The 26728-nt window shown below is 38.6% G+C and overlaps 1 protein-coding gene across 12 annotated transcripts in view; it reads left to right on the forward strand.

Annotated features, from left to right (window-relative positions):
• The window catches only part of RERE (arginine-glutamic acid dipeptide repeats), a 464385-nt gene that overhangs the window by 175897 nt on the left and 261760 nt on the right, over window positions 1-26728 (forward strand). For 11 of the 12 annotated variants that reach the window (XM_001159509.7, XM_009447680.5, XM_054662477.2 and 8 more), the window contains one exon: window positions 20046-20116. The exons of the other annotated variant lie outside the window; for it this stretch is intronic. In XM_001159509.7, the coding sequence (XP_001159509.2) occupies window positions 20046-20116 (71 nt within the window). The remainder of the gene's footprint in view (window positions 1-20045; window positions 20117-26728) is intronic. 12 annotated transcript variants of the gene reach the window in all.

Consider the following 26728-nt stretch of genomic DNA (forward strand, 5'->3'; position numbering starts at 1 on the left):
ATCACATAACACAAAGGGCAATGTGTTGTTAGAGTGGCTCACATAATTACAGGCTTCCGCCATAATGGTTGGGAAGCTGGAAAAAAGCCTCCAAAACCTACTTGGAACGAGAGCGTTCAGGTACTTGGTTGGCGGGAACTACTGACCGTTCCAACCACATGCTGTAACTGGAATAGGGCCCTTCAGGATCTTCCTGTCCTTGCTGTCACTCAGCTCAAGATTCACAGTTCCAAAAGAGTGAATATAGTATGTCTACCTTGAATTGCATGCACATGTCTTGTATAAAAAAAGACAGAAACCTGGATTGATTGCTTTCCCAAGCCTGCACATGATGGGGCTAAAGTTACTCCCCACAATGAGCTTGGGAAGCAGTTTGGTAGGGGAAATAGATGTGGGCTGGCCATGAGACCTTGTTATTGCATATGGATATTTAGCAATAGTTTGTTTTGCTTTGTGTGTGATAGGTAAGTAAATAGAACAGTGAGGTCAATAGAATGTGCAGTTTATGCTGGTTCATGTGCAACTTTTGCTAGGCAAGAGGAGTGTGACCAGATGGAATAGAATTATAATATATACTTTAATGGTATAATGTGGGATTGTATTTTAGCAGGAAAGGAAAAAAATAGGTGAGAATTTAAACTTTCACTTTGGCTGTTGCATCAGCAGGAGCTTTCTCATTTCTATTGAAAATGAAATGAAAAATGAACACCTGTCCCCTGGGGTTCCCTCCCCAGAGAGGCACACGCTAACATTATGCTCTGTGGCAGGTTGCCCTGTCTGCTGTGCTCACCTTCACAAAAACCCCCAGATTACTGCATTGTTTTGGTGCCTTCAAGCCAGCATCTGTTGTTTTCATGTATTTTCAATATCACCTTTGGCAGCATGCAGCCACTGTTGGGTAACTGCCTGGGTTTCTTATTTCTTAAGTATTGATTTTTAACAAAATAGCCTTCTGATTTTAGAGTTGCATAGGGTTTGAGTAGTCTGCTTTTTACCCTGTATTTTACATAAGTCCTTTTATTTTTAGTGAACATTTTTGCTGAATATGTGGTCTTCCCAGTAACATATATTGTGTTATAGCAGAAATATCTACATAAGAAGGAGTGAACCACAGTGTGTTCAAAAACTGTGTTCCAAAGGAAACAGAAATATTCTTTTAGGTGGCTGTTTAAAAATTGGGCTCAATAATGAGCAAAAACATGTTGAAAGGTCAATCTTTGAAGGTATTTTTATGAGCAATTAATGATCAGATTCAGGAATGCAGCCTGGTGATGACCTACTCATGGATTCCACTCTTCTACCTCTTAACTTTCCACCTTCCTGGGGCCAATTGATCCAGAAATTGTTTGAGCCCACTAGGATTTTCAATTCTTGGATCCCCCCACCTTTCACAGTCACTCACACCCATGGCATCTTCCATTTCCATTTCTGTTGTGTGTCTTTTTCCATGCTGGTTGGTTCCAGCAGGACAGGGATCTTTTTCCCCAATGTATCCCAGGTACTTGGAAAAGTGTCTAGCACATTCTAGGCACTTACTCATTCCCTAGATACCTATTAGCGCAGGCAGAGTTAGCTGCTAGATGTGACTGCTTAGCCCTAGGTGCCTCTCTTGGGTAGCGTTGTCTCAGCTGTGCTTCCTTTAGCAGTTGAGTAGGAGACACGTGCACAGAGCAGTTGATGGGAGGACTTTTTGGGAAGAGTCCTTAAGATTGATATTTATATGCAGAAATGACTGTCCAGAAGGTTTACCTAGGTTTAAAAAAATTGATATTCAATTTGTTAAAGTTGCAAATTGAAGGACACTGTTATACTTTTTAAAAAATTCAGCTTATAAATCTCATTTATAAATTAAACATTTTAATCACTTTTAAGGGATTTTGAATTACAAATTAGTCTTGTTTATAAACTCGTTAATATCTTCAACATTTAAGCTTGCCTTTACTAATTTAATATTTGGTTTCTATTTTTAAAAAGTCTATTAACACAAACCTCAAGTACTTAACTCTTCTTATAAGTTAATTAGACTTACAAATGAAACAGCCCTAAAAAATTCTCTTAGATGTTTCAGTGTTGTGCATAAACTTCCTTAGGTTTCGTCTTGACCACAAATCTGAATCAGTTACACAGAGGGAGAAAGGACAGCATAATCCAGTACCCCACTGCTGGTGGGTTAACGTGGAGTAGAGGACAGCCTCTGTGCCTTTGTCTTTTCATCAATAAAATGGGGATAAGAGTACCTACCTCCAGAATTGTGATGGGGATTAAATAAGTATATACATACACAAGCACATAGGTGCGGAACTCAGAAAGGGCCAGTCCTATATTAAAATCCTTGTTAAGTGTTACTGTTTTAGATTGGGGTTACAAGGCCAGTTTCTAACAGACCAAATTCTTTCAACTATAAAATTATTTAAAATATAAAATATATCCTGATTTTTTGACCCCCAAAATGTTAATACGATACTTTTGATTGTGTTAAATCCTTCTGCACTTTTCTAGATCTTCACAGAGATAAAAGATGCATATTAAGTTAAGGAAGTGAACTGCCACCCTAGTTAATTTGATTACTTAATTTTTAATCCTCCTTGGTTTGAAAGATAGTTGCTAAGTCTCCATTATCAAAACTCCAAAAGGGGATGGCTCCTGGCCTCACGTGATCTAATTCTGAATGAGGAAAGACAGTGAATTAGTTAAGGTATCACCATGATAAACTAGGGTAAATCATGAATATTTTCAGAGATGTTACTGCCTCACAGTTGTATGATATGTTCTGTGAGTCTTATTGGTTGGTTGTAAAAGCAAGCTGACAGCCTTCAGAAGACCTTCTTTGTTCAGCACAGAACCTGGAGGTACTTGATTAATTCAGTAGTGTGTGGAGAGAAACAGTGGGGCAAGGAGTTCTTTGGTTTGACTCTCCAAGCCGGATGCTAAAATCAGTCCGGAGGACTGTGACAGAGTTCCAATCACAGTGCAACAAGATTTATATTTACCTAGAATCTAATTGGACTGAGATTTCCTGCAGTTATATTAAAATCCTCTGTCCTTTTTTCTTAGTGAGCAAGCATTTGAACTCCTAAGCTCTGGAGATTTAGCTTTAGCTGGCTCAATTAATTGTTAAATGTTCCCCTTATTATAATTATACATAGATGCCTTACTTTGTAGTAGCTAAGAAAATTGCTGAAAGAGTTGTTTAATCTGTTATACTCTATCAGTTTTGTAAAAAGCTCTGTTTAAAGGGAAACTATTTTCATTTGAAGTGGCATGGTGGTATTTGAGTCGGATAACGTAATTTAAATGGAAATGCAGGAATTTGGCTCTTTTTCTTGACAGAGATTGGCTTGTATTTGACATTGACCCATGTGTTTGTCATCTTTCCAGATATTGCCTTCTATTTATTCTGACAGCTTCACCAGCTGAGAAAACCAGACTTTCCAAAATTAAAAATACTGTCTATGAAGATGGAGCAGTGTATTTTGTTTGTTAAATTACTTTAAAATGTATGTGGACAAGAGTGATTTGTTGTTTTAAAAAGTTTTAAATACTGCAGAATAGATGGCCGTGCATGAATTTTACTTTGGAGCTATGTGAATACCCTAAATACTAGAAAAAGTGAGGATAAATGCTTCACTATTTTACTCCTTCCTTAGTATTAGTCTGAGTTTTATAATGCGTATTGTAAGTACCAGAGATAGATGGGAGAAGGTAAGTTAGTCACTTCATTCTTTTAAGTGAATGCTTACATGCCTGGAAATGGATAAATTTCTAGTCACTTTACCAAGTCCATTGAATTCATACATAATGACTATTTGTCGTTATATATGCATTAAATATCCAGTACCTTTAAGTCTTTTTCATTATTTCACCATTAAAAATGTACTCAAGCTAATTAGGCGTCATAGTATATGTTACATATGAAAGATACTCCACCACTGTTCACTCATTTAACCCCTAAATGTGTTTTCTGACTTACATCTCTAGATTTCCCTATTCAGTTATGTTTGCAAGGAATGCCTTTTCAGTTATGTACAGAGTGATAGTGTAATGTGTAAAATGATAAACCAAACTTTAAAAGGCAAAGGTACAGTTTTATATCCCTTTGAAGGCTGCAGGCATTGTTCTGGCTTTCTTTGTGTTGGACAGATGTTGATACTTGACAGATGGAGTGTTAGTGTCTCACTGTAGACTGATCAATAGAGATTCATATAGTTTAAAAAAAAAAGTTGGGAGGGGAGCTTTGATTATAGTTACACCTCTCTTTTAGAAAGGGAAAGTGGAGTGAGTTTATGATACAGATTTTTAACATAATTTCAATATGTTGTTTTTTATTCTTTTTTTTTCTGAGACAGGGTCTTACTCTGTCACCCAGGTTGGAGTGCAATGGTGCAATCTCTGGCTCACTGTACCCTCCACCTCCCAGGCTCAAGCAGTCCTCCCCACTTCAGCCTCTCAAGTAGCTGGGATCACAGGTGCATATCACCATGCCTAGCTGTGCTTTTTATTCTTAATTTTTTCATTAACATTTTAATTTGGGCTCTATTTGTAAAGCTCTGTATAACTTGACTCTAAAGCAGGCTATCATTATTATTAGACAGTATTTAGTTTTTAGACTTTACTTGTCGTGGCCATCCCATTGTGCTGGTATTATAAAACATAGCTACTGTGCAGTTACCAAATTGATTGTGGCAATGTTAGTAATACTGTGTATAATTGTAATTTTTCCTTTTTAGTAGAGGGAAAGGAAATGTCACAAAAAGGTCTCACCTGGTATGCTGTATTTTTACATCCTTAGGAACAGTTTAACTGAAAAGTAGTAGTTTAATTACCACTATTTCACAGCATAGAAATACACATAAGGTTTTGAAGTTTGCATTTGGTAATTACTCTGTTAGCACTCAGACTTGGGGAGATGATATTTCTTCCTTGCAAGGAGTTATATAACTCAGTTTCTAACTAGACAATGGAGACTTGATTTCCAGTTTATTCTCTGGACTGGCTGGAAGATATTTGGTTGGAGAAAAACTCGGAGCTATCTTTCAGGGTTATAAACCAGAATGATTTTGAAGTCTGCAGCAGCTATCCCCAAAATAGATATTTGGCATCATGGAGTGCAAGCTTTTTAAAGATTGCAGTTGGCATTTAGGTCAGGATTGGTGGAGGCTGGCTGTTGTAGAGACCATCAGTTTTGTCATATGTTTTACTTCTATTATCTCCCAGTTGTCAGGATTCTAAGTGCTGTGGCATCTGATACATGAACGTACGGATTTCCAGCACCCTTTTCAGTGTTGTTTCTCTAACTTAGCTTCTGTAATGATTAAGCGTGGTCCATTTTTATGTTCTCTCCCCTGAATTTACTTACTGCTTCTTCTTTTGCCCTTTGAGTACATTTATAATATTTGGCTATAGACTTCAAAAATTTTTCTTGGCTGGGTGCGGTGGCTCACGCCTGTAATCCCAGCACTTTGGGAGGCCGAGACGGGAGGATAATGAGATCAGGAGATCGAGACCATCCTGGCCAACATGGTGAAACCCTGTCTCTACTAAAAATGCAAAAAATTAGCCGGGCGTGTTGGCGGGTGCCTGTAGTCCCAGCTACTCAGAAGGCTGAGGCAAGAGAATGGCATGAACACGGGAGGCGGAGCTTCGCGCCACTGCACTCCAGCCTAGGCGACAGCGGGACTCCATCTCAAAAAAAAAAAAAATTTTTTTTTTCTTCTATAAGTTTCCTTCTGCATTTTCCCTTTTTGGTGAACAAATAATACATTTTCAAGGAATAAAACTGAAAAATGTGGACAAGTAAAAGTTAAAATAGAAGCTACTTAACCACTGTTAACATTTGTTGTATGGTCAGTTTTCTTAGTGAACGTATATGGAGTTAAGCTATTCGCAGTTTTGTGATGTGGTTCTTAACATGTCCTGAATTTATTTCCATGCCAGCACTTGTAAATCTGAACTGTTCTGGCTGCTTTGTATGCCATTCATGCTGAGATTCATAACCTGGGGTATATGGCCAACCAAGGCGAATTTAAGGGATTGTGAACTTGGGTGAGGAAAAAATTGCATCTTTATTTTTACCAGTTCATCAAATGTCAAATGACATTCAGCATTCACTTCATTTATGAAGCTAGGTGATAAGCACAGCAATACTGGCAGTGCCTATGACATCAGTATAAATTATAGGTATTCTCCTATCACATCACATGGAAAAAACATCTCAAAATAATGTTTATATTCCACATTACTTTGAAAGTATGGAGGTTATTCAGGGAGTGACCTCTAGTAAATCCTGTTTTTTAATGAATCAACAAAAAAGTACACATATTATTATATTACAAGTTTTTTTATATTATGATAAGTATTTCAATATATGTTGCTTTCGTACATTAAAAAATTTATTTAAGAACAGGTATATAGAATGCTAAAGTCATCCATGGCACAAAAAAATATGACATGCTCACACGCTAATGGCTATATGCCACAATTTAACTAGTTCTGTGTTGTTGGACTTGATGTTTTCCAAATATTCTCCGTTCTAAACAGCAGTGATGAATATCGATAAATTTATTTCAGCTCACTTTCCTAAGGAATGGAATTACTGAGTTAGTATGTCTGGACATTTAAAGGTTTCACACTTCTTTCTAACCAGCCCTAGTGTATCGTAGGGCTTTGGCCTATAAAAGTGACTGAATTTGTAGTTTTGAAATTGAAGAAATGTCCTTATGTAAATTTAATGTGAACAAAAAAGAGAAATTGGAGAAATGTTGTGTCAATAGAACAGGAGACTTTGTATAATCTTTGAAGGGTAAATCTTTGCCACCATGAGTGGATCAGACATATTTTTGTGCTCTTCTTTTGGTCCCCGGGTTAAGGGTGTGGAAAGGAGGTAGAGCTGTGGTATCACAGAGGATATCGTCCTTCTAATATGAATTAAAATATGGATTATAATCTGAGAATTTAGGATAGTATGATTTTGGTTAGCTTTAACTCTTATAAATAATACAATGTTCTAGAAAATTTGTTTATCGGTAGTCCCTATATTTTTGTGGAAGAACAGTCATGTATTCTCTCTCAAGTCCTGATCAAACCTGTACAGAAGTGGAGTATGAAAGAGGGGAGACTGAGTAGTGCCAGCAGACACCATCCACCTGCCCTCACAAAGAATGCCAGGCAGTCTGCAGGAGAAGTTAACATCACTTATTCCTACTTGTGCAACCTTATAGTAGAGTCGTGCTAGGAACTTGACTTCACTGTAAAGTCTCTTAGGGGAGGAAGTTGTGACTTTGTCTGCTGCCAGGGGTTGATTCATAATCCTAGTAGAAGGTAATAGTTGAATCAACCTATTTTGATCATTCTAAATTAAGAGCTCTGTGTTCTACTTTTTAATGCATCATCTGTTCCTAGCTTTTTCTGTTTAAAAAAATTAGAATATTTTCCCCAAAATATGTGTTCTGGATGCCACTAGGGCATCTAGAAATTTAAATTTAATGGATGAAATTTAAATATTTTGCCTGATTTAAAAATAATTTATAAAAATATTTGAGTAAAGTGGCCGAAAATACTGAACTGTGAATCAGGAGGTGTGGATTCTCGGCTTGGTTCTTGAGCTACAGGCAAAGCTTCTGTTACTCCATTGTATGTGGCCTCCATTCTCTTTGTTCTCCCATGCTCCATCTCCTGCTCCACCTCCAGCCCACACATTTGCCTTCAGACTACTAGGAAGAGTAAGAAGAGCAAGGCTTCCACTTTTCAGGATTCAGTTTCCAGAAGTTGAAATATTATAGGTCTGCTTATATTTTATGGCTAGGACTTTGTTGCATGACCGAGTTAGCTGTTAGAGAGGCTGGGAAATGTCTTTATTCTGAGAGGCCATGTGTCCAACTGTGTACCAGATGTTTTTTATTTTTTTATATTTTATTTAATATTATTATTGTTATTATTATTATTGCTTCTTTGTTTCTGAGATGAGGATTCACACTGTTGCCCAGGCTGGAGTGCAGTGGTCATCATAGTTCACTGCAGGCTCGTACTCCTGGGCTCAAGAGATCCTCCCACCTCAGCCTCCTGAGTATCTGGGACTACAAGCATGTGCCACCATGCCCAGCCTTCTTAATAAGGAAGAAGGGGAGAATAAATATTGGGCCCAGCTAGCAGTCCCTGTTTCAGAGACAAAAAAATAAGTGACCATTAAAATTATTGAAGATGGCCGGGTGCGGTGGCTTACGCCTGTAATCCCAGCACTTTGGGAGGCCGAGGTGGGTAGATCACCTGAGGTTGGGAGTTCAAGACCTGCCTGACCAACAAGGTGAAACCCTGTCTCTACTAAAAATACAAAATTAGCCGGGTGTTGTGGTGCATGCCTGCATTCCCAGCTACTTGGGAGACTGAGGCACGAGAATCACTTGAACCTGGGAGGCGGAGGTTGCGGTGAGCTGAGATCGCGCCATTGCACTCCAGCCTGGGCAACAAGAGTGAAACTCAGTCTATAAAATAAAATAAAATAATTGAAGACATACAGTTGTTTACATGTCTACCTCTTATATTAGATTGTGAACTTGTCAAGGGAAGGACAGTGTTTTTTCCGCCTTAGCATCTCCAGCACTTACGTGGCACATTAGTGGTGCCCAGTCAGTTTGTGTGTGAATGTTTTTATGAGATTATGATTCTTTTCCTTATAGAATCCTTCATACTCTTTATTTTTAATGTAACCTTGACAAGACTTGCCTATAAGACAAAGGGTCTTTCATATACTTTGTTTAGAATGGGGAAGTCTTAATTTTTCCTCCCAAAGTTCTCATACATTTTGTCTTCGCAGATGTTCAAAACGTAATTTTTCCAAGGTACAAATTACAAAAGGAGCATGCTAAAGCAACACTCTCATTAAGTGTTATATTGGCCTAGAGCAGCTGCACTCATTTGTTGAACGAAGTCTGTTGTGAATACGGTTTCATATAGAAAGCATCCAGAGCCTCTTATGGCTTGAACAATAAACAGAAGCTCTCGTCTCATTTTAGGAATCAAGAAGCATTTAGATACTTTAAATACTATGACCTTGCTGAAATCTGTGCTAATTTTGATTATGAAAGTGACAGGTGGACAGCAGATTACCAGACAAAATCCCTTACAACCCTAGAATTCTTTTTATCCTGAGTATATTGTATATTTCAGAAAGCAAAATCACTATATCATAAGGAGATGGATGATTGCAATCATAAGGAGATAGATGATTGGAAATTACTGTGTAGGTGGAATTGTTTTTTCAAAATACCTGTTGAATAGTTGTAAAATGACATTTGTAATTCACAGTGGGCTGAAGATCTTTAATGGAAAAATGAGGTCTCAATATTTATTGTCATAGGAAAGTGTCTTGATGTTTTAAATTATTCTTAAAGTATCTTTATTCAGGCCAGGCGCGGTGGCTCACGCCTCTAATCCCAGCACTTTGAGAGGCTGAGGCAGGCGGATCACGAGGTCGGGAGATCAAGACCATCCTGGCTAACACAGTGAAACCTCGTCTCTACTAAAAATACAAAAAATTAGCCGGGCGTGGTGGTGGGCACCTGTAGTCCCAGCTACTCACGAGGCTGAGGTAGGAGAATAGCTTGAACCTGGGAGGCAGAGCTTGCAGTGAACCAAGATCGCGCCACTGCACTCCAGCCTGGGTGACAGAGCAAGACTCCGTCTCTAAATAAATAAGTAAATCTTTATTCTTTGACTTCAATTAGAAGAAGTAAGACCTGCCCAAACAACAGCAATGACAACAAAAACCCGAATGAAAACAACAACGATTTAAGGGAGAGAAGGAGTAGGTATGGATAGATTTCGAGAGTCAGGGAAGAGGTTTCATTTGCCCTTTCAAGTTTATATAAACTAAAGCAAACAATTAAATTTGAAGCCTGCTGACACTGTAATAGATTTCAAGTAAGCTAGTAGAATTTAATGAGGTGTATTAGATGTCAGCTATAGTATTAGTAGCATTTTAACAATCAGCCAATAAAACAAGAGCACAGTCTTCTGTGCCTGCAACTTTGTAGAAGATGTTTTATAGTGGTATGGTACTGCAAGATAAAAAAAGTAGAAAGGATTTTAGCCCTTGATCCTTCATTTTGTGGGGAGAAATTGCTCTCATTTAGGGAAGTGATACGTTAGTAATAGGCATTGAGTGGGCAGATAACTGAATAGAACAGGTTGTAAGTTGGTGGCATTTGGGTCCTGAAGGTTGAGCAGGATTGTGATAGGACCTGGTTGGGAAGAGCGGTTGTAGTAGCAGCAGCGTGAGGATGGGCATGGCTTGGTCTTGATTGAATGTGTCTATAGGAGAGGAGAAACAAAGCCAGGTGAGCAGACTTTGCTTGCTGAATGAAAAGGGTGTCTCTGTTTTTCCTTTACTTCTCATCTGTCATTGTGTGACCCTGGTGGTTATAGTTTGGGGCAGCAAATTCTGGGTCCTTACCTTATTACTGTTTGGGTGTTGATTTGATAAGTTCATTTCTCTTCCTCTTTTCTTTCTTTGACAGAGTCTCACTCTGTTGCTCAGGCTGGAGTGCAGTGGCACCATCTCTGTTCACTGTAGCTTCTGCCTCCTGTGGTCAAGCAGTCCTCCCACCTCAGCCTCCTTAGTAGCTGGGACCACAGGTGCACGCCATCACACCTGGGTAATTTTTTTTTTCTTTTTGTAGAGACAGAGTTTTGCCACGTTGCCCAGGTTGGTCTTGAACTCCTGGGCTCACACGATCCACCTGCCTCGGCTTCCCAAAGTGCTGGGATTACAGGCCTGAGCCACCGTGCGCAGCCAATAAGTTTCTTTTAAGGTGCATCTTTGCATGCTTTTTTCTGCTTTAAGCATGTCTTACACAGCTGTGTGGATGTTTCCTCTTCCATGAAAGAGTAATCACTCAAGAAGAAAAATCACTCATGGGATTGTTGTGATTTCTAGTAACTAACACTCAGAAGTACATTTGTGTGTGTGTGTGTGTGTCTGTGTGTGCGCGCGCACATGCGTGTTTAAGAGACAGGATCTTGCTTTGTTCCCCAGGCTGGCACGCAGTGGTGCTATTATAGCTCACTGCAGCCTCAACCTCCTGGGCTTAAGTGATCCTCCCACCTCAACCTCCTAAGCAGCTGGGACTGCAGGTGCCTGCCACCGTGCCCAGCTATTTAAAAAAATTTTTTTTGTAGAGATGGAGTCTCGCTATGTTGCTCAGGCTGGTCTCGAACTTCTGACCTGAAGTGATCCTCCTGCCTCCACCTCCCAATGTGTTGGGATTATAAGTGTGAGCCACTAAGCTTGGCCATAAGTAAATTTCTCTTAAACAGAATATCAATCTCAGAAGCAATTCAGTATATATTAATATATGCCATGTGCCTTGTTTGTATATTTAAATCCATATAGGATATTTAGTCTACTTTTAATAAATTTCACTTAATGTTGACATTGTAACTGATTTGAAATGTATAAGAAAATCATCCAAGAGTATGTTTTTAAAAATGTCTTTTAATCTTGAATTTTGCTAACTTAAAAAAATCCGTATTAGTAGAACATCTTTCCAGAATGGCAATTAAACTTGTATTTTTTGACATTTTGGTTGTATTTAAGTCCTAACTTTCTAGAAAGTTGGAGGTAAATATTTGAATGGGAAAGAATATTAAATGAATATGTACATTAGTCTTAACAAGGAAGGCTTCCAAGAAATAGAAGATGCCTGTGAAGTACAGGAAAATAATTGGTGTGGGAAATTTTGTAGCTTGATGCTTGGACTGTGGAACAGTTGCATTTACAAAACTGAGAACTGCAGACTACAATTAACTGTCATTAATTTCTTTGAATAGAAATATGTTCCATTTACTGTACAATCAGGAGCCAGGCTTGAATGAGTTTAAATAGATGAAATCTAAATTATACTGACAGTTTATTAAACAGTAGCAGAAAACCTGTAAAGAAAATGGATTCACTGTGATACTAGTTTATAATAAAATCATTTGCCAAATAAGAATTATAACACACACATTGTGAATTGTCCTGTGTATTTCCAGTGAGCCCTGTAAATTGGTTGAATCATTTATTGTAAAGCCCAGGCTCCTAGTGCGTTGTTTTCTGAAAAGGAGCAAGCAGTGTTGCTTGAAATCTGCGCTGCAGGATGTGACACCAGAAGATCAGACGAGCAATTTGTTTGTTGTCAGCCATACGGGGAGAGAAGAATTTTCACCCAGCCTACCTGTCACTGATGATGTTTTCCTATAAATGCTGGGCACAGTGTTCTAGAAGTGTTTGGACTCTTTGCATTGATTTCTTGAATGTACATTATTTCAGCCATATATCAGTTCTCATCATTAAGTTAAGGATCTGTCAGCATTTCCATTAGTAATCATCCTCTACTTAATAGGGTTCAGAGCATAGTTTTTTTGGGGGAGGGGATGAGTCGTTAAATTGAGGATAGAATTGTCACCTGCATTTTTAAGCTTTAGGAAATTAGATACCCTGAAGTATCAAGGGGACAGAAAGAGTGAGTGAAGCCTGGAAGTTCTCTTCCTTTGTGTCTGTGGTGCCACAAGCACTACTTCAATAGGTAGATGGCTGTGACTGAATTTTAAAATAGATTTCCCCCCTTGGATTACTTTTATTCTCTTACAGCACATAAGCTGTATATGAACACAAGTTTTGTACTAGTATAGAGATCCACATCACTTAACTGGAACTTGGATGTTACATTGGCTAAACTCACTTTCATGATAGGGACTCAACCAACACAGCTGACAAGGGGTGCTATTTAAGGAACGTTTTCAGAGTAAAATAAGGAGATGAGAGTGCTTACAGTGTTCTTTGCTTGGGTAATATAAGTGTCCAACCATGGCTAATATTTAGCGTATCAGTATAACTAATAAGATTTCTGCTACTGGCAGGATAATTTTGCTTTTTCTTGTTCCACAGAGTTCGCAAGTTTGTACAGCATGTGATTGATTTGGGAAGCGGGGGTCATGCTTCATGCTGCAGCAGTTAGTCCAAAACATCCACATCACTGTTATTTTTTATTTTTTTAAGAGACAAGGTTTCATGCTGTCACCCAGGCTGGAGTGTAGTGGTGGTACAGTCATAGCTCATTGTAACCTCAAACTCCAGGGCACAGGCAGTCCTCTGCCTCGGCCTCCCAAAGTGCTGGAATTACAGGCATGTGCCACCATGCCTGGCCCAGCATTATTTTTTAAAGTTGGGAAGATAATTATCTGAGATCAGTTTTTAAGTTTTCAATACATTGGGAGATTTCCTGACTTTTAAAGGAGAAAAGAGAAATGTAGGAATTTTCAACAAAATCCCTTTTAGTTTATTATGACCTGTTCCCCTCAACTTGTTTGTTCTCATTATTTAACTGTCCTTGTTATCAATGAGGATAAAGACAGATGAATGTTTGCTAGAAATATTTAGTGTTCTGTGTTTAGTGAGGCTTTCTTTGTAGCACTACTTGGGAATCTATAGACATTTCAATACATGGAATGTAATTATTATGTTTAAAAAAGAGGGGAACAAAGATATATGTTATCTGGGATCTTTTCCCACCAAGTTTAGAATCTTTAAGATGATGCAGCTGATTTTGATAACAGTTGATAAACAGAGTAAGGGTAAGGACTGGGAAGGCTTCATTTATGGAGGTGCACTTTTCCCAATTTTTGTTTCCTTTTCCATGTATGTATGTGTGTATATATGTACGTATGTATGTATGACTGAGTGACAGGGTCTCACTCCGTCACCTAGATTGGAGTACAGTGGCTGGATCATAGCTCACTGCAGCTTTGAACTCCAGGGCTCCAGTGATGCTGTCACCTGAGCTTCCTGAGCAGCAGTCCTTTTCCCTTTTAAATTCTCCAGTCAATATGAGTACCCCTCACAGCAAAAGATTCTGGCAGAAAACTAAAGTAGGTTACCTGGCAATCGAGTTATTTCCTAAAGAAGTATTAGAATACAGCATTTGTTTTGTTCATATTGATAGAGCGTAGCAACTTTCTTGCTAGGATCTCTCTCTTCTTTTTTTTTAAACCATGTCTCTGTTTAGTTTGTTTGTTCCTCATATAATTTTTGAGTGTTTACTATGAAGAACAGTGCATTGTTTATAGAGTTGAGGAATGGTGATGGGTTTGGCTGTTTTATGGTTTGGGAGACTAGAACTGGGAGGGTTTGTTGGAGGACATGCAGTATGCCAGAGACTCTGGATTGGAATTTGGGTACCGGGATTTCAGTGTTGTTTCCAGCATGCACACACACATAACATATACACACTTTGTGTGTCTTGGAAAATGGAGGACATCTGTTTTAACTGTAGAGAGATACTTGTGGATTTTTTATTCTGCAATATTAGACCAACATACTGTACCTCATTGACTGTTACCTCCAAGCATTGAGGGTGGAGGAGTCATGTAGAGGAGAAACAGAAAGCAGAAGAGCGGTGCAGTCCTGAGAGTCAACTTCCCATTTCACCGCTGTGCCACCCAGCTTGGTCTCTGAGAAATCTCTTTGTGAGAAAGTCTTTGTTCATGCGTGCTTTTTACAATGGGGTTTTCTATTGGAAATTATATCAGAGTGGCACTGCCATGCTTTGCAAAGGGATGAGAAGGTATTTCAAAGATTAATAGGCGGAGACACATTGATGGAAAGGAAAATTCTTTATGAGGTGGAGCAGTGGCTGAGCATTGCCTATATATGTTGTGACCACAGTTTTAGTACTGGCGTGTATGGCACTGCTTGCTAAATTAGTGGGTGAGGTAAGTGTCCACTCTGCTCTGTAGGAGGCTGTCAGAAAAGATGCTGACAGGTTCTTTGTGTTTCATAATGACAAACTGCCTAATGCTTCAGACTGAGATTTTTACCCTTGAGGGGACTGTGCTTTTGCTGTATTTACATAAACCTGCTGATTTGCTGAGGGTTGAAAAAGCAGAGAGGGCCTTCTTTGCCTTGAGAATCTGCCTTCACGTTTTGGCTGACTTCCTTCCCCAGCTTAGCAAATGCTCTGTTGTTTACAGATGGCACAATAGATCTTTGGACATGAAGCTATGCTGAGGTTGTGAGAAACAGCCAGAAATACCTCTGTTCAGTATCATTGCCCAAATTACGGATTTTGTTGCTCCCTGTTCACAAGGATTTGAGGTCACTTAATCCTGTGATCCATTCCCAGACAGAGGTTAGGTGTTAAGAGAGTAGGTCTCAACCTAGACCCATGGTTTCATTTCTAGACATCCCTAGTAAAGACACATTAGTTATCATGTGTTGTTTGGACTAATTGATATTGATGGTAATAGCCTCACTCATTTTTCTGGCCCATTACAGGCATGCTGATTTGAAGATTTAAAAAATATATATACTTGCCCTGCCAAAACCGTTTGCTCAATTCTGGTAAATACGTGTTTTTACATGGGTGATTCTGAAGATGTGCATTATGCATTTGGTGGATCACATCAGCTTTGTGCAGTTCTTTCAGAACTGCTAGCTTTCTAATACAAAAAGAAGTATATGCAGTGCTTGGGGGCCGTGGGAGATTTTCAGATTGAGAATCATTGATCCTACTGACTAAAACCAATTTTATAACCAGCTTTCATGCACTCATAAATTGCATGAAAATCTTGCCAAATCATTTTGGCTTTAAAAGATTACTGGGCATATATTCCAACTGAGATTTTAACATTGCTCTTGACTACGTTCTTATCTTTCCCTTTTCAAATAAAGCACTTTATTTTTGTGCTATAAACATTTATATAAATTATTTTCTTAAATAGCTGCTTGATTAATGAGCCAAGGGGAAATGCTTTTTATATGAGAATTTGGCTTTAGTTGAACCTTGTTTTGAATATTTTTAAGAGTAATATAAAGTAGAATTTTTTTCTGTGAGACTTGAATTCTAAATTGTGTTTATTTTTTGTTGGGTCATCCTAATATTTGTCAGAGGGTTATAAAGAAAAGTTTGACTGTACAATAGTTCGTCATGCTTTGATTTTAAAAATGAATTAGACAAATCAGGTCAAAGCAGTGTATTTTTTTCCCCATTCCTATGGCAAGTTTTACATAGTGTGAAACATTTTTAGTTCTTATTACTCCAGTCTTAGCCATTCTGTGTTTCACGACTATGTATGTAAAGTTTGTTTTTTTTTAACAGCCACCCTCCAGTGGCTTACAAAACTGTAAGTTTTGTCACTTAATTTTGCAGTGAGCTTCTCTAACTTTTTCGTATATGTGTTTGAAAGTACTGATAGAGCTCACTTGATGCACTCACCCATTTTACAGATTATTAACCTTGTGTATTGGACTGTCTGATATGAATTCATAGCTTTGGATCAGTTTGAGTTGCCATGGTCATTTTTTAAACAAAAAGAGGTGGCTTTTAATCTAAGGAAGAGTAATAGTGGTCATTCCGTATGTCCGGTTGAGGATCTCTCTCATGCTTATCCCTCATGGCAGCATTTCTCAGGCCAGGTGTGTGAGGCAGCTCCAGTACAACTGCTGAGAAGTGTTTAGGCAAACAGATGTGCTTGGCTGCTCTTGACATACCGGCATGTTCCTTTCCTTCCTTCTCTAACAGAGCTATATCCTAGTGTATTTACAGGCACTTTTCTTGAATGTAACTTTGCAGCGGGAAATGAAAGAACATAGGTTCTTTTTCCTTTTTCTGGAAAGCTTTTTTGTATGTAAGTTAGCTTTATATCTCACAGTAAGATGGTGTGTAGTAATGATCCTATGGATTATTTAAAGTATATATAAATAAAGCTTTTCTTTGTGTAAAAAGAAAAACATTATACGTAGTCTTTGCTTTCCAAGTGTCTCCCATTTATTTCAGGTTTTTTTTTTTTTTTTTGAGACAGTTTCACTGTCGCTCAGGCTGGAGTGCAGTGGCGTGATCTCGGCTCACTGCTATCTCCGCCTCCTGGGTTCAAGCAATCCTCCTGCCTCTAAGTCCTGAGTAGCTGGGATTACAGGTGTGTGCCACCACACCCAGCTAATTTTTGTATTTTTAGTGGAGTTGGGGTTTCACCATGTTGGTCAGGCTGGTCTTGAACTGACCTCAGGTGATCCACCTGACTTGGCCTTATTTTTTATTTTTTATTTTTTTTAACCCCCACACTAATGGCAGACATTAGTCCTTGGTGAGTACGGGGAAGGTAGAATTGAGTACATTTCTCTGAGCCTACAAGATTGATAGTAATTGTTAGTGGACAGTGCAGACCACCTTACTGCCAAATAACTTGACAAGGAATGTAAATTGTTAATGTTATGTAAAAGAAGGGAGGTGTTGCCATTTAGTTACAGAGGAGCCATGAGGAGTTACTCCATATGGAACTGATAATTAATTCTAAGGTTGGTGTGATCAGGGGCTAGTAGAAGGAAAGAAGAAAGAGTTTTGCAGACTGGGAGCAGAGTTGGGGTTTCTTGTAGTGAATGCAGCCTAGGGGAAGATGGGGTGTGGAGTGAGACCAGACCATTGAATGCAGTAAGTTTGTCACTTGAGCCTTAAGAAGGTAGAAGCAATTAATTAGAAAGGGACCTATTAGTTCTGAAGCCAGTGAGTTGTAGCTGTAAGAGTTAAAGAATGAGGAAAGAAATGCGAAAAGTGGCTTAACAGTCAAAGACAGGCTCATTTTGGAGAATAAACCTGAGAGGGGCTTCTGGCTGATTTTGGTCAGGAGCACTCTCTATTACAGACCAAGAGTATTACTTAAGGGTTTAGGGCAAGAGAGCTTATCACAGGCTTGGAATGTTTCTGTGTGGAGGAGAAGTTTATTGTGGGGTTGGAATGTTTTGGGGCTGACATCTCTCCAGCCAGAGGGGACGTTATCTCTGGGCTGGCATGTCTGTGGTCAGAGAGGGGTTTATCTTAGGATTGGAATGTTTCTGATTGGAGATGTCATTTGTGGTTTATGGTCATGATGTCATTAGCCATTAGACTGATGCCCTTTGGGTTGGATTTAGGCAGTTTTTGATCAAGGGGAACTTGAAAATGGTGGTGCTTGTCCAAGATGGTGATGCTCCTGCTCTGTCAGTAGCTAGGCTATGATGGTGTTAATGTCATGAAATGTGGTATGTAGGAAGCAACAGAAAGGAGAGGGCATGTTGAGTTGAGTAAGGTGAGTAAATAATTGATAACTAGAGATCTGAAATGCTGGCAGTGGGTATAACAGGGACTGAAACACAGGAAACTAAGAACTTTGGGTTGTTCCAAAATTGTGTAATTTGGAGCTACAGTTTTTATCTAGGGAATTGAGTTTCTTCTGTTTTTACTTGAATACCAAGGTAGGAGTATGAAAGAATGATCTACTGTGGTGGGAAGAATTCTCTTGCTTGTCCCTTAAGATGATTAGCATGTTAAGTTGATGTTGCCTGAATGCTGAAGCACAGTTATTTAGCATCTGGGACCTTGGAACAAGATAGGGAAAGCTTAGTCAACAGTTCATTCCTGAGCTACTGTTTTACGTGGATTCAGGGATTAAATCTCTGTTGAGTCCATCTTTGAGTAGAGAAATCAGTTGGGGAATTCTGAATGCCTAAATAGTTGGCATTGAGATTTCTTCTTTTTCTAGAGTGCCTTTTGGGTAGGTACAAAGATCCTGATGTTCTGCAGAAAGTTTCTTGGAATGTACTCATTTGTGAGGACTTTCTTCCTGATCATCTTAGTTGGTCTGTTGGGGTTTGTGATGACTCCCAATTGCTACTTCTGTGCTTTTTCTTCGCTCTCAACACATAAGACAGATGAGACAATAGAGGAAGTTGCCAGTGTTGTCAAGCATCTGAATTATTGTAAGATACACTCATTCTGAAGGGTCCAGAGGAAGTATAAAATGAATGGCATTATGGGCTGGCCATGGTGGTTTATGCATGTAATCACAGCACTTTGGGAGGCCGAGGCAGGGGGATAGCTTCAGCCCAAGAGTTTGAGACTAGCCTGGGCAACATAGTGAGGCCCTGTCTATGCAAAATGAATGAATGAATGAGGCATTATGGTCACTATTCCTAGATTTCATTGACTGTGCCTTTACTTTTCAGTAAATAATATGTAGACTTTCCTGACCTAAGCTTTATGGTGATCTTAGGTTGTGATATGGGGGTAGGAGGAGGTTAACTCTCTCTATAGCCACTGCTTTCCTTAAAATCATTGCTTTTTATTTAAGTGTCTTAACATGGCATTTTAAAAAGCAACCTTGGCCAAGCATGGTGGCTCATGCCTGTAATCCTGACACTTCGGGTGGCTGAGGTGGGAGGATTGCTTGAGCCCAGGAGTTGGAGAGGAGACCAGCCAAAACAAAACAAAACAAAACAAAACAAACAAACAAACAAAAGCAACGCTTTACACTCCAGTCATTGAGAGCATCAAAAATTATTTTCCAACCACTGCCATGTCAAATGTAATTTAAGAAAGCACCCTTCTTCCCTGAAGAGAATGCAATTTGGTTTACTTTATTCCATCTCTGATTAGTGGCATTGGTTTTGTTTCCAGTTAGAAAATAAAATGTGTTTAGGGTACAATGTAATGGCAAATTGTCTGTAAGAGATTAGTTTTCTTTCTCTTTTTGATTAGTTGAAAAGGTCATTGTAATAGCATGTTCAAGCTAGTCATCTTTGCGTATTTCATTTATTTCCTCACAAAATATTTATTACAAATATAGTAGCACGTGGCAAAGCCGTTTCTCTTTTTCGAAGACATGTGAGCATGTCTCTGAATAAGATACTCAAGATTTCATGTTGATGTGTGATCTTGAGCAAGCGGTTTCTTTTATCTAAATGTCTTCATCTGAATATGGATAATCCCTTGGACTCCTCCCCTTCTTCTTCAGGGACTCTGAAGAAAATAATTTAGGCTTCATCAGATTCTTTAAATTATTAGAAAAATAATCAGAAAGAACCAAAGGGCAGTTTTCCTTTAGCCTAAAGATATTTGCAATTTAATATCATCTTTTGGAAAAAATTTACAGTAAAAGATATATGCTTTGTCATTTATTTATTTATGCAGTGGCTTTATGGGCCCTGTCTTTGTTCCTTAAAGGTAAATGCCATTGTTTTAAAATTTCTTTTTCTTTTAAAGACTGTGTGTATATCGAGAGTCGGAGGCCAAACACACCGTATTTCATCTGTAGCATTCAAGACTTCAAACTGGTAAGCGTTTTTAATGTGCTGTTCACTCTGCTCTGTATTCTCTCTTTTTCCAGTTCCATTGGCTATCTCTTATTGTTCCTCCATCGCTGTTGACGTGGTTACCAGTTCACCTTTTGAGTGCTAACTGCCTCGTGGCAGTAGCACTGAAATGGGGGTTACTAGTTCCATCTTTTCAGCTTTGTAACACTTACTCTCATAATGCTTATATTGTAAACACTATTTCTGAAGTTTTTATCCCTTTAGTAACTTTTGACAATTTCAGATAGTCCCTTGGATTTCTGAAGTAGCTTGTTTCTTCTCAGCCATTGTTAAGAGCCTGAAGTAAAGTAAATGCAGTAAATTGATGAGTAGGGGAAATAATATAAACGGGTCAGAGAATAGTTTCCAGTGGAAACCTGTCACTTCCTTCAATATTTCGGCAGGTGTGGAGTATATGATGTTGAAATTGTTGTGGGGGTTTCCCGGGGTAGCGGTTGAAAGAAGTCTGGCTTGGGCGTGGTAAAGTTGTTATACTTTCTTTCCAGTTTTAGTGCATGTGTTGCAGAAGTAAGGACATAGCTACTGTACTTTCTCATTAAAAATTCTTCCTGAATATATAAGTGTTGATGTTCCTCATTATGAAATCGCTTTTTTAGGGCCAGTGGTTCTCACCCTTTAGGCTTTGGATCCCTGGATGTCTGCAGAGATTTGGCAGAGGTCTGCAAATAAACATGCTAAGCTTTATGTAAATAAATTGATCTCACATATCTGGACAACGATTTTTCAGCCTGTTTTCAGTATGCTTTTATGATTTTTAAAAATTTCACTTATTTAAAAGCAATACACAGTTAAGAACCACTATTTGTTGTTGTTGTTGTTTGAAACAGAGTCTTGCTCTGTCACCCAGGCTGGAGTGCAGTGGTGCAGTCTTGGCTCACCGCAGCCTCTGCCTCCCGGAAACAAGTGATTCTCCTGCCTCAGCCTCCCCAGTAGCTGGGATTACAGGTGCGTGCCAGTACAACCGGCTGATTTTTTTTGTATTTTTAGCAGAGAACAGGGTTTCACCATGTTGGCCAGGCTGGTCTCCAACTTCTGACCTCAAGTGATTTGCCTGCTTTGGCCTCCCAAAGTGCTGGGATTACAAACGTGAGCTACCATGCCAGCCAGGAACCACTGTTTGTTTGTTATTTTCCTCAAACAATTGGTATTTGAAATACTACTGAAGTAGTATCATTTGGGAATCTTTTGAAACATTTTGATCTTACAAGGGATCCTAGTACTTTGAAGATTGTGAACCACTGTCTGTGCTCTTAGGCCTAGAGAATTCCTAATTCCTTAGCTTTGTAGAGATGTGTATCACTATCTGTGAATGCTCTTATTTCCAACACCCTTTGTAATTTGACAATATTTGTGTTCTGACATATGTTGTATGTGATATTTCAGTCTATAAAGAAATGTAGTTTGAAAAGATCTTTCTCTGCATCTCCTTTGTTTTTTATCATTTTTAATGGCCCAAGTACCAAAGTAGTATATTCAGTAAAAAAAAAAATCACATTTTATTTTTCTTTGTTAAAAAGTTATTGCTTAAGTTATTGCATGCTTACTGTTTTAAGATGAAGTCAAATGTGCTATTTACTTCTAAGATGGATCTATTCTTGATAAGCGGCTTTTAACTTTCCTGGTTGCATTGCAAGGTGGCCTTGCAGTTTAATCTTGTAAATCAAATGCTTTCTATCCAGTTTTTATGTCTATATGAATTTTTAAAAACCATTTTTAGAGGTCTTTGCTACTTATTATATCTTTCCTTCCAAAGTGTTTTTTTTTTTTTTTTTTTTTAACAGATACAGCACTGACACCTGAAATATGGGTGTAGCCTTATTCCTGAAGAGTTTTGTTTTGGTAGTGGCTGCTGCTACTGCCCTTTTCCTGCCCATTGTCTTTGTGTGTGATTTTTACTAAACCAAACATCAGCGCACCGTGAAAAATATATAGCTGTGAAATAAAATTGTAAATATTTTTATTTTACCTATTAGATCTTGAGCCCCCTTTGTACAGTTTTTGCACATTAGCAGGTGCCTTCCTGTTTGAACAGCATCTCTTATGAAATGCTGATTACAATGTGATAGTTGCTGTTCTGGGCAGAGGTTCCTGCTGAGTTACGGTAATTGCTCAGGGTATTAACAGCAATAAAAGCTAAAGCTTCTGTTGTCAGTATTGGTCTAATACAACACATTAAAGCTGTCTACAAAAACAGTGTGAGAAGTAGGGTGCAGTATGTTTAGATACCTTTTTCTAAATCACACACTGCTGTTTCTCATGTTTTTGTTTGAGGTTCTGTATTCAGCACATCCTCATAGTTGTTGTGTAAGAACAACAGATGATGAAATATTTGCTCTGGGAATAAATATAGTTATTTCCACTTTCTTATTTTCTTACTTCTCTGTACTTATTAAAAGATAATCAGATGAGAATGATCAAGATTTTTTTCTCCTTCAGTTTACTGAAGCTATAAGGGTAAAAGATGAGCAGAAGGAAATAAGCTTTGTTTCTCTGCAAGATTTTAAGAAGAAGAAGAAATTGAATTTGATTTTGCTCCCAGCAAATAACATGACTAGTGGAGCAATGAAAGAAACAAAAACCCGATGGCTTTGAAATGTTGAGTAATTAGGTATTTTATCTTTTTAATAATCATAAAATAAAAAGTTGGTTTGGGGTTATAACTGAGAGATGTGTTTCATTGTTTATACTATAAATGAGAATCCCTTTGCCATGGTGAAATTTTGTGTATAAAGGATGTTTGGGCACTGTAAAAGTAACTGGGTGAATGCCCTTTATGATACAGATTAGTAGGTACGATTACGATGTTAAAGACAACAAAAGCTAATGAGGTGAGGCGTGGGGAGGAGGAGACATCTACCGCCAGTCACCGAGGCTAGAATAATGGCAGTTTATTGAACCAAGGGCCTTGGGTCACATTTCATGAAATAGCTCTTTATGAGATAAGGAGAAGGGTCTTTGTATTTTATGTGGGGACCTGGGTTGTCTTCTCAACTCTGCTGCTGCATTCCCTTAGAATCGAGTCTGTGGTATAGAACACAGCTGCCTCTATGTCCTGATCCCTGTCTGTTGTCCTGCCAGACTATTAAACAGCCTCCCCTTTCACTCTCAAAAATGTCTTGAGTGTGGATGATAGGTTGTGTGGTTATCTTGCCTATGGGGATAAGATCCATGGCTTCTGCTTTATTAATATTCAACCATCAAAACACATAGGGACACCACCGTCCTACACTAGTAGGTGTATTTCAAGCCCACACTTCCACAGGGTAGGTGGAGGCTATGATAGTATCAAGCAATTAAGTTCCTAACTGAGCTGAGGTTTTCAAGGTAGGAATTATGTATTCTATTAGGAAGCTTTCATTCTCTTAGGAAGTATTCATTTGATTGGGCTTATTTACAAATGGAGAGGTCTGATTTTGTTTGAATGCGCTGACCAAAGTATTTATGGAAGAAGTAGTCAAAAGCAGGAGCTCAGGCAAGCAGAAGAGGCAGGGTAGAATTAGGGACAGCGCGTACTTAGAAGCAGGAGAAAGAAGTGGTGTTGATTAAAAAGGTCGCTTCGCACTGTAGATTTCTGAACTAATTAGTAAAATAGCTGGCAAAGTCTTTATTTAGCTTTTTGAAGGACTAGTAATATGGAATGACAGTGTGCGATCCTTGTGGCCTGGCATGAAAAGATTAATTGAGCCAAATTTCATTTCTAGAATTTAGAGTTGAGAAACTGAGAGACTGAGGCAGTTAGTAGAGGGGAAAGGTGAATAGATATTCAAGAATTACCCCTAATATATCTGTAAAAATTAAAAATAAAAGAATTACCTGAATGACAAGAGCAAGGTTAGGGCTGGCATAGGCAAGCTCACTTGCTAGGGTAGGAAACTGGGAAAAGCAGAGGACAGGCAAGCTGTGGGAAGAGCAGCGGACTGCCAAGGGAAGTGTGTGCACAGCCGTCTCTTCCTTGACTCTCCTGGGTCCCACTGCACTGATGTTCTTCCCACGGGATTCTTAGATTATCCTGTTCGCTCTGAGTAAAGAGCTCTCACCTGGCTAGCTTGAGTGGCTCTTCATGAATTGCAATGGAAAGAGCCTAGATTAATATCTCCAACCCTTCTGCTGCCCTCTCATAGCTTTTATAGGTCACCATGTGACTTAGTTACTTTTAGGGTTTTGTTCTGAATGAGTCAATATCATTGAGGAGCATTATATCACAGAGTGCAAATAGAAATGTTTTGAGCTATAATCAGGGACTTCCACAGGCATTTACTGAATACCTGCTTTGTGTTCTTTATGGAACTCAGCACCTAAAGGGAGACTGAAGAAGTATAAAATATTGTTTATTCCCTCAGTGATCTTAGATTCTAAGTGGACAGACAACTTGTGGCATTATTGGATGTCAGTCTTCTTTGGAGAACATTCTGAATAGGATTGACAAGAAGGGCATTCACTTTAGTTCTAAAAGAAATGATTTGTGTGTTTACGAAAAACAATAAAATCATATTTTTATAGAAACCCAGGCATTAAGTATAATACAAATAATTTGCCATCTGGAAGTAATCATGGAGTCCGAGAATGCTAACAAGGTCATGGAGACACTAATTTTCATTCAGTATAACACTGAGGAGTTCCTTGTATAATAAGTAGTTCCTTGTAGCAGTTACTACCTTTCTTTATTCACAGATAAGTAAGCAAACTCAGTCCTGTAATATTCTCCATGGAAATTCAGTGTGGATTCTTGCATTGCTGTCATTCATACAGTAGAGGAAAACATGCTTTTGGTTTCCTAAAGTTACATAGGTGTTTCAGCTGTTACTTATACCAAATGAGTTTCTAGGTAGTATATGTAGCTATAAGTACTATTTTGGGTTAATGACATTGATTCATTTTGGTTCCTTAACTGTTTTATTAAAACTTGGAAAATTGTCCTTAAAGTTAAGCCAGATACAGAGATTCCTTAGAGTTGGGGGTGATAGTTAGGGATGTTAAAGTGTTTCAGGTGATGGTTAGCTGGGCTCGACATATTGTTACGGCTCCGCATAGATGAGAATGCCGCTGTATCATTTGTGTCCCTAACAGCCTACTTTCTAAGTGCTAGTTCTGAATGTGGAATAGCTAAGGATGCATACTACTAGTTACCTTGGAGAATGCACATTTCCATTATTGCTGTGAATGTGGGGGCCAAGTTATTTATCGTTTAATACCATATCCCTCTCGTTGTTTCATTGTCAAATGTGAGCAGTTGGAGGAAAAACACTTGGAATTTCTCTCTGATGCCTGGTCTGTACTCATAAGTTGTTTGCTACTCACTACCCTTTATTCATGCCTTCCCTGACAGTACAACAGCAGAAGGGCTGCAGAGAAATTAACTTCATCTTAGGTTCCACTTGCCATTGAGATTGCCCGCCCTCCACCAAATTCATTTTCTTAAAAATGGATTAAAAGTAACAAGAAGCTATTTCTCCTCCTTTGTAATAAAAACTTACTGAGGATGAGTAATTATGTCTTCTTCTTAGAACCATAGATGATGCTGGGAGATATCATCAGAAGCGACTTAATTACACGTACTCTTTGTGCACACATTCAAGTGTACACACAGTGACTTAATTATCAGACTTATGCATTATCGACCGCATTTCTTTAGTCCCAGCTTGGCTGTTACCACTCAGCACAGAAGGTGTAGTGTATGGACATTCACGGAATGGGCATTCGTTTAAAAGGAGGTAAATCTTGTATTAGAGCCCTTCTTTGGTTGGGGGGTGGGCAGGAAGGTCCACATAATTTGAACATGGCTAATTCAGAATTTAGGATCTGTTATTCTGGGATTGAGATGAGGGATGGTAGATTGCCCAGGTTCAGAGCTCGGACTTCGAAATCAGGTTGTCTGAGTTCACATACTCCATCCATCAGTTGCCATCTTTCCTGACCTTGGGAAATACACTTAAGCCTCTTAACTTTCTTTAGTTACCTGTGAAGTTGGGATATAAAGTACCTACCTTGCCAAGTAGATTGTTTTTAGATTAAAAGGTCAGACTTACAAAGTGTCCAGTGCCCCATAGAATGTCACTGATTGTGATGTTGATGTTTCGTTGGTACCTTAGGTTTATGCTTTTTATTCACTGATGTATTATATATTGTGTGCTTAGCACATTGGCTGGCTATAATGTCCACAGTAAGTATTTATTGAATACTGAATGAAGTATCATTTAAGTGGAGTAAATTCACTGGATAAGTATTTTTGAAAAACTTTAGTAGTAGTTGTTTGATACAGTGCATACATCAACAACAAATTAACATTCTCTTAAACAAGCCAAAGAAGTCTACTCAATTACCTTTGGTTAGCCTACAGTGCGTAATGTATAGAAATAATAAAACTTTATTTCTTTTAAAATACTTGAAGAAAATTCAGTTTCTTGTTTTCTTCACAAATTTGAATGAATGTAGCCTAAGTCATAACATTTTTTAGGCATCATTATATTGTTTTGAGTTTTCCATATGACTGACTTTCAGCAAAGATAAATGAGGGCCTAGTATACGTGTGAACCTCCCAGAAAAGGCCAACTGTTATGAAAAATGCCTTACGCT

Source organism: Pan troglodytes, chromosome 1 (genome assembly GCF_028858775.2).
Source record: "Pan troglodytes isolate AG18354 chromosome 1, NHGRI_mPanTro3-v2.0_pri, whole genome shotgun sequence".
NCBI classification, from domain to species: Eukaryota; Metazoa; Chordata; class Mammalia; order Primates; family Hominidae; genus Pan; species Pan troglodytes.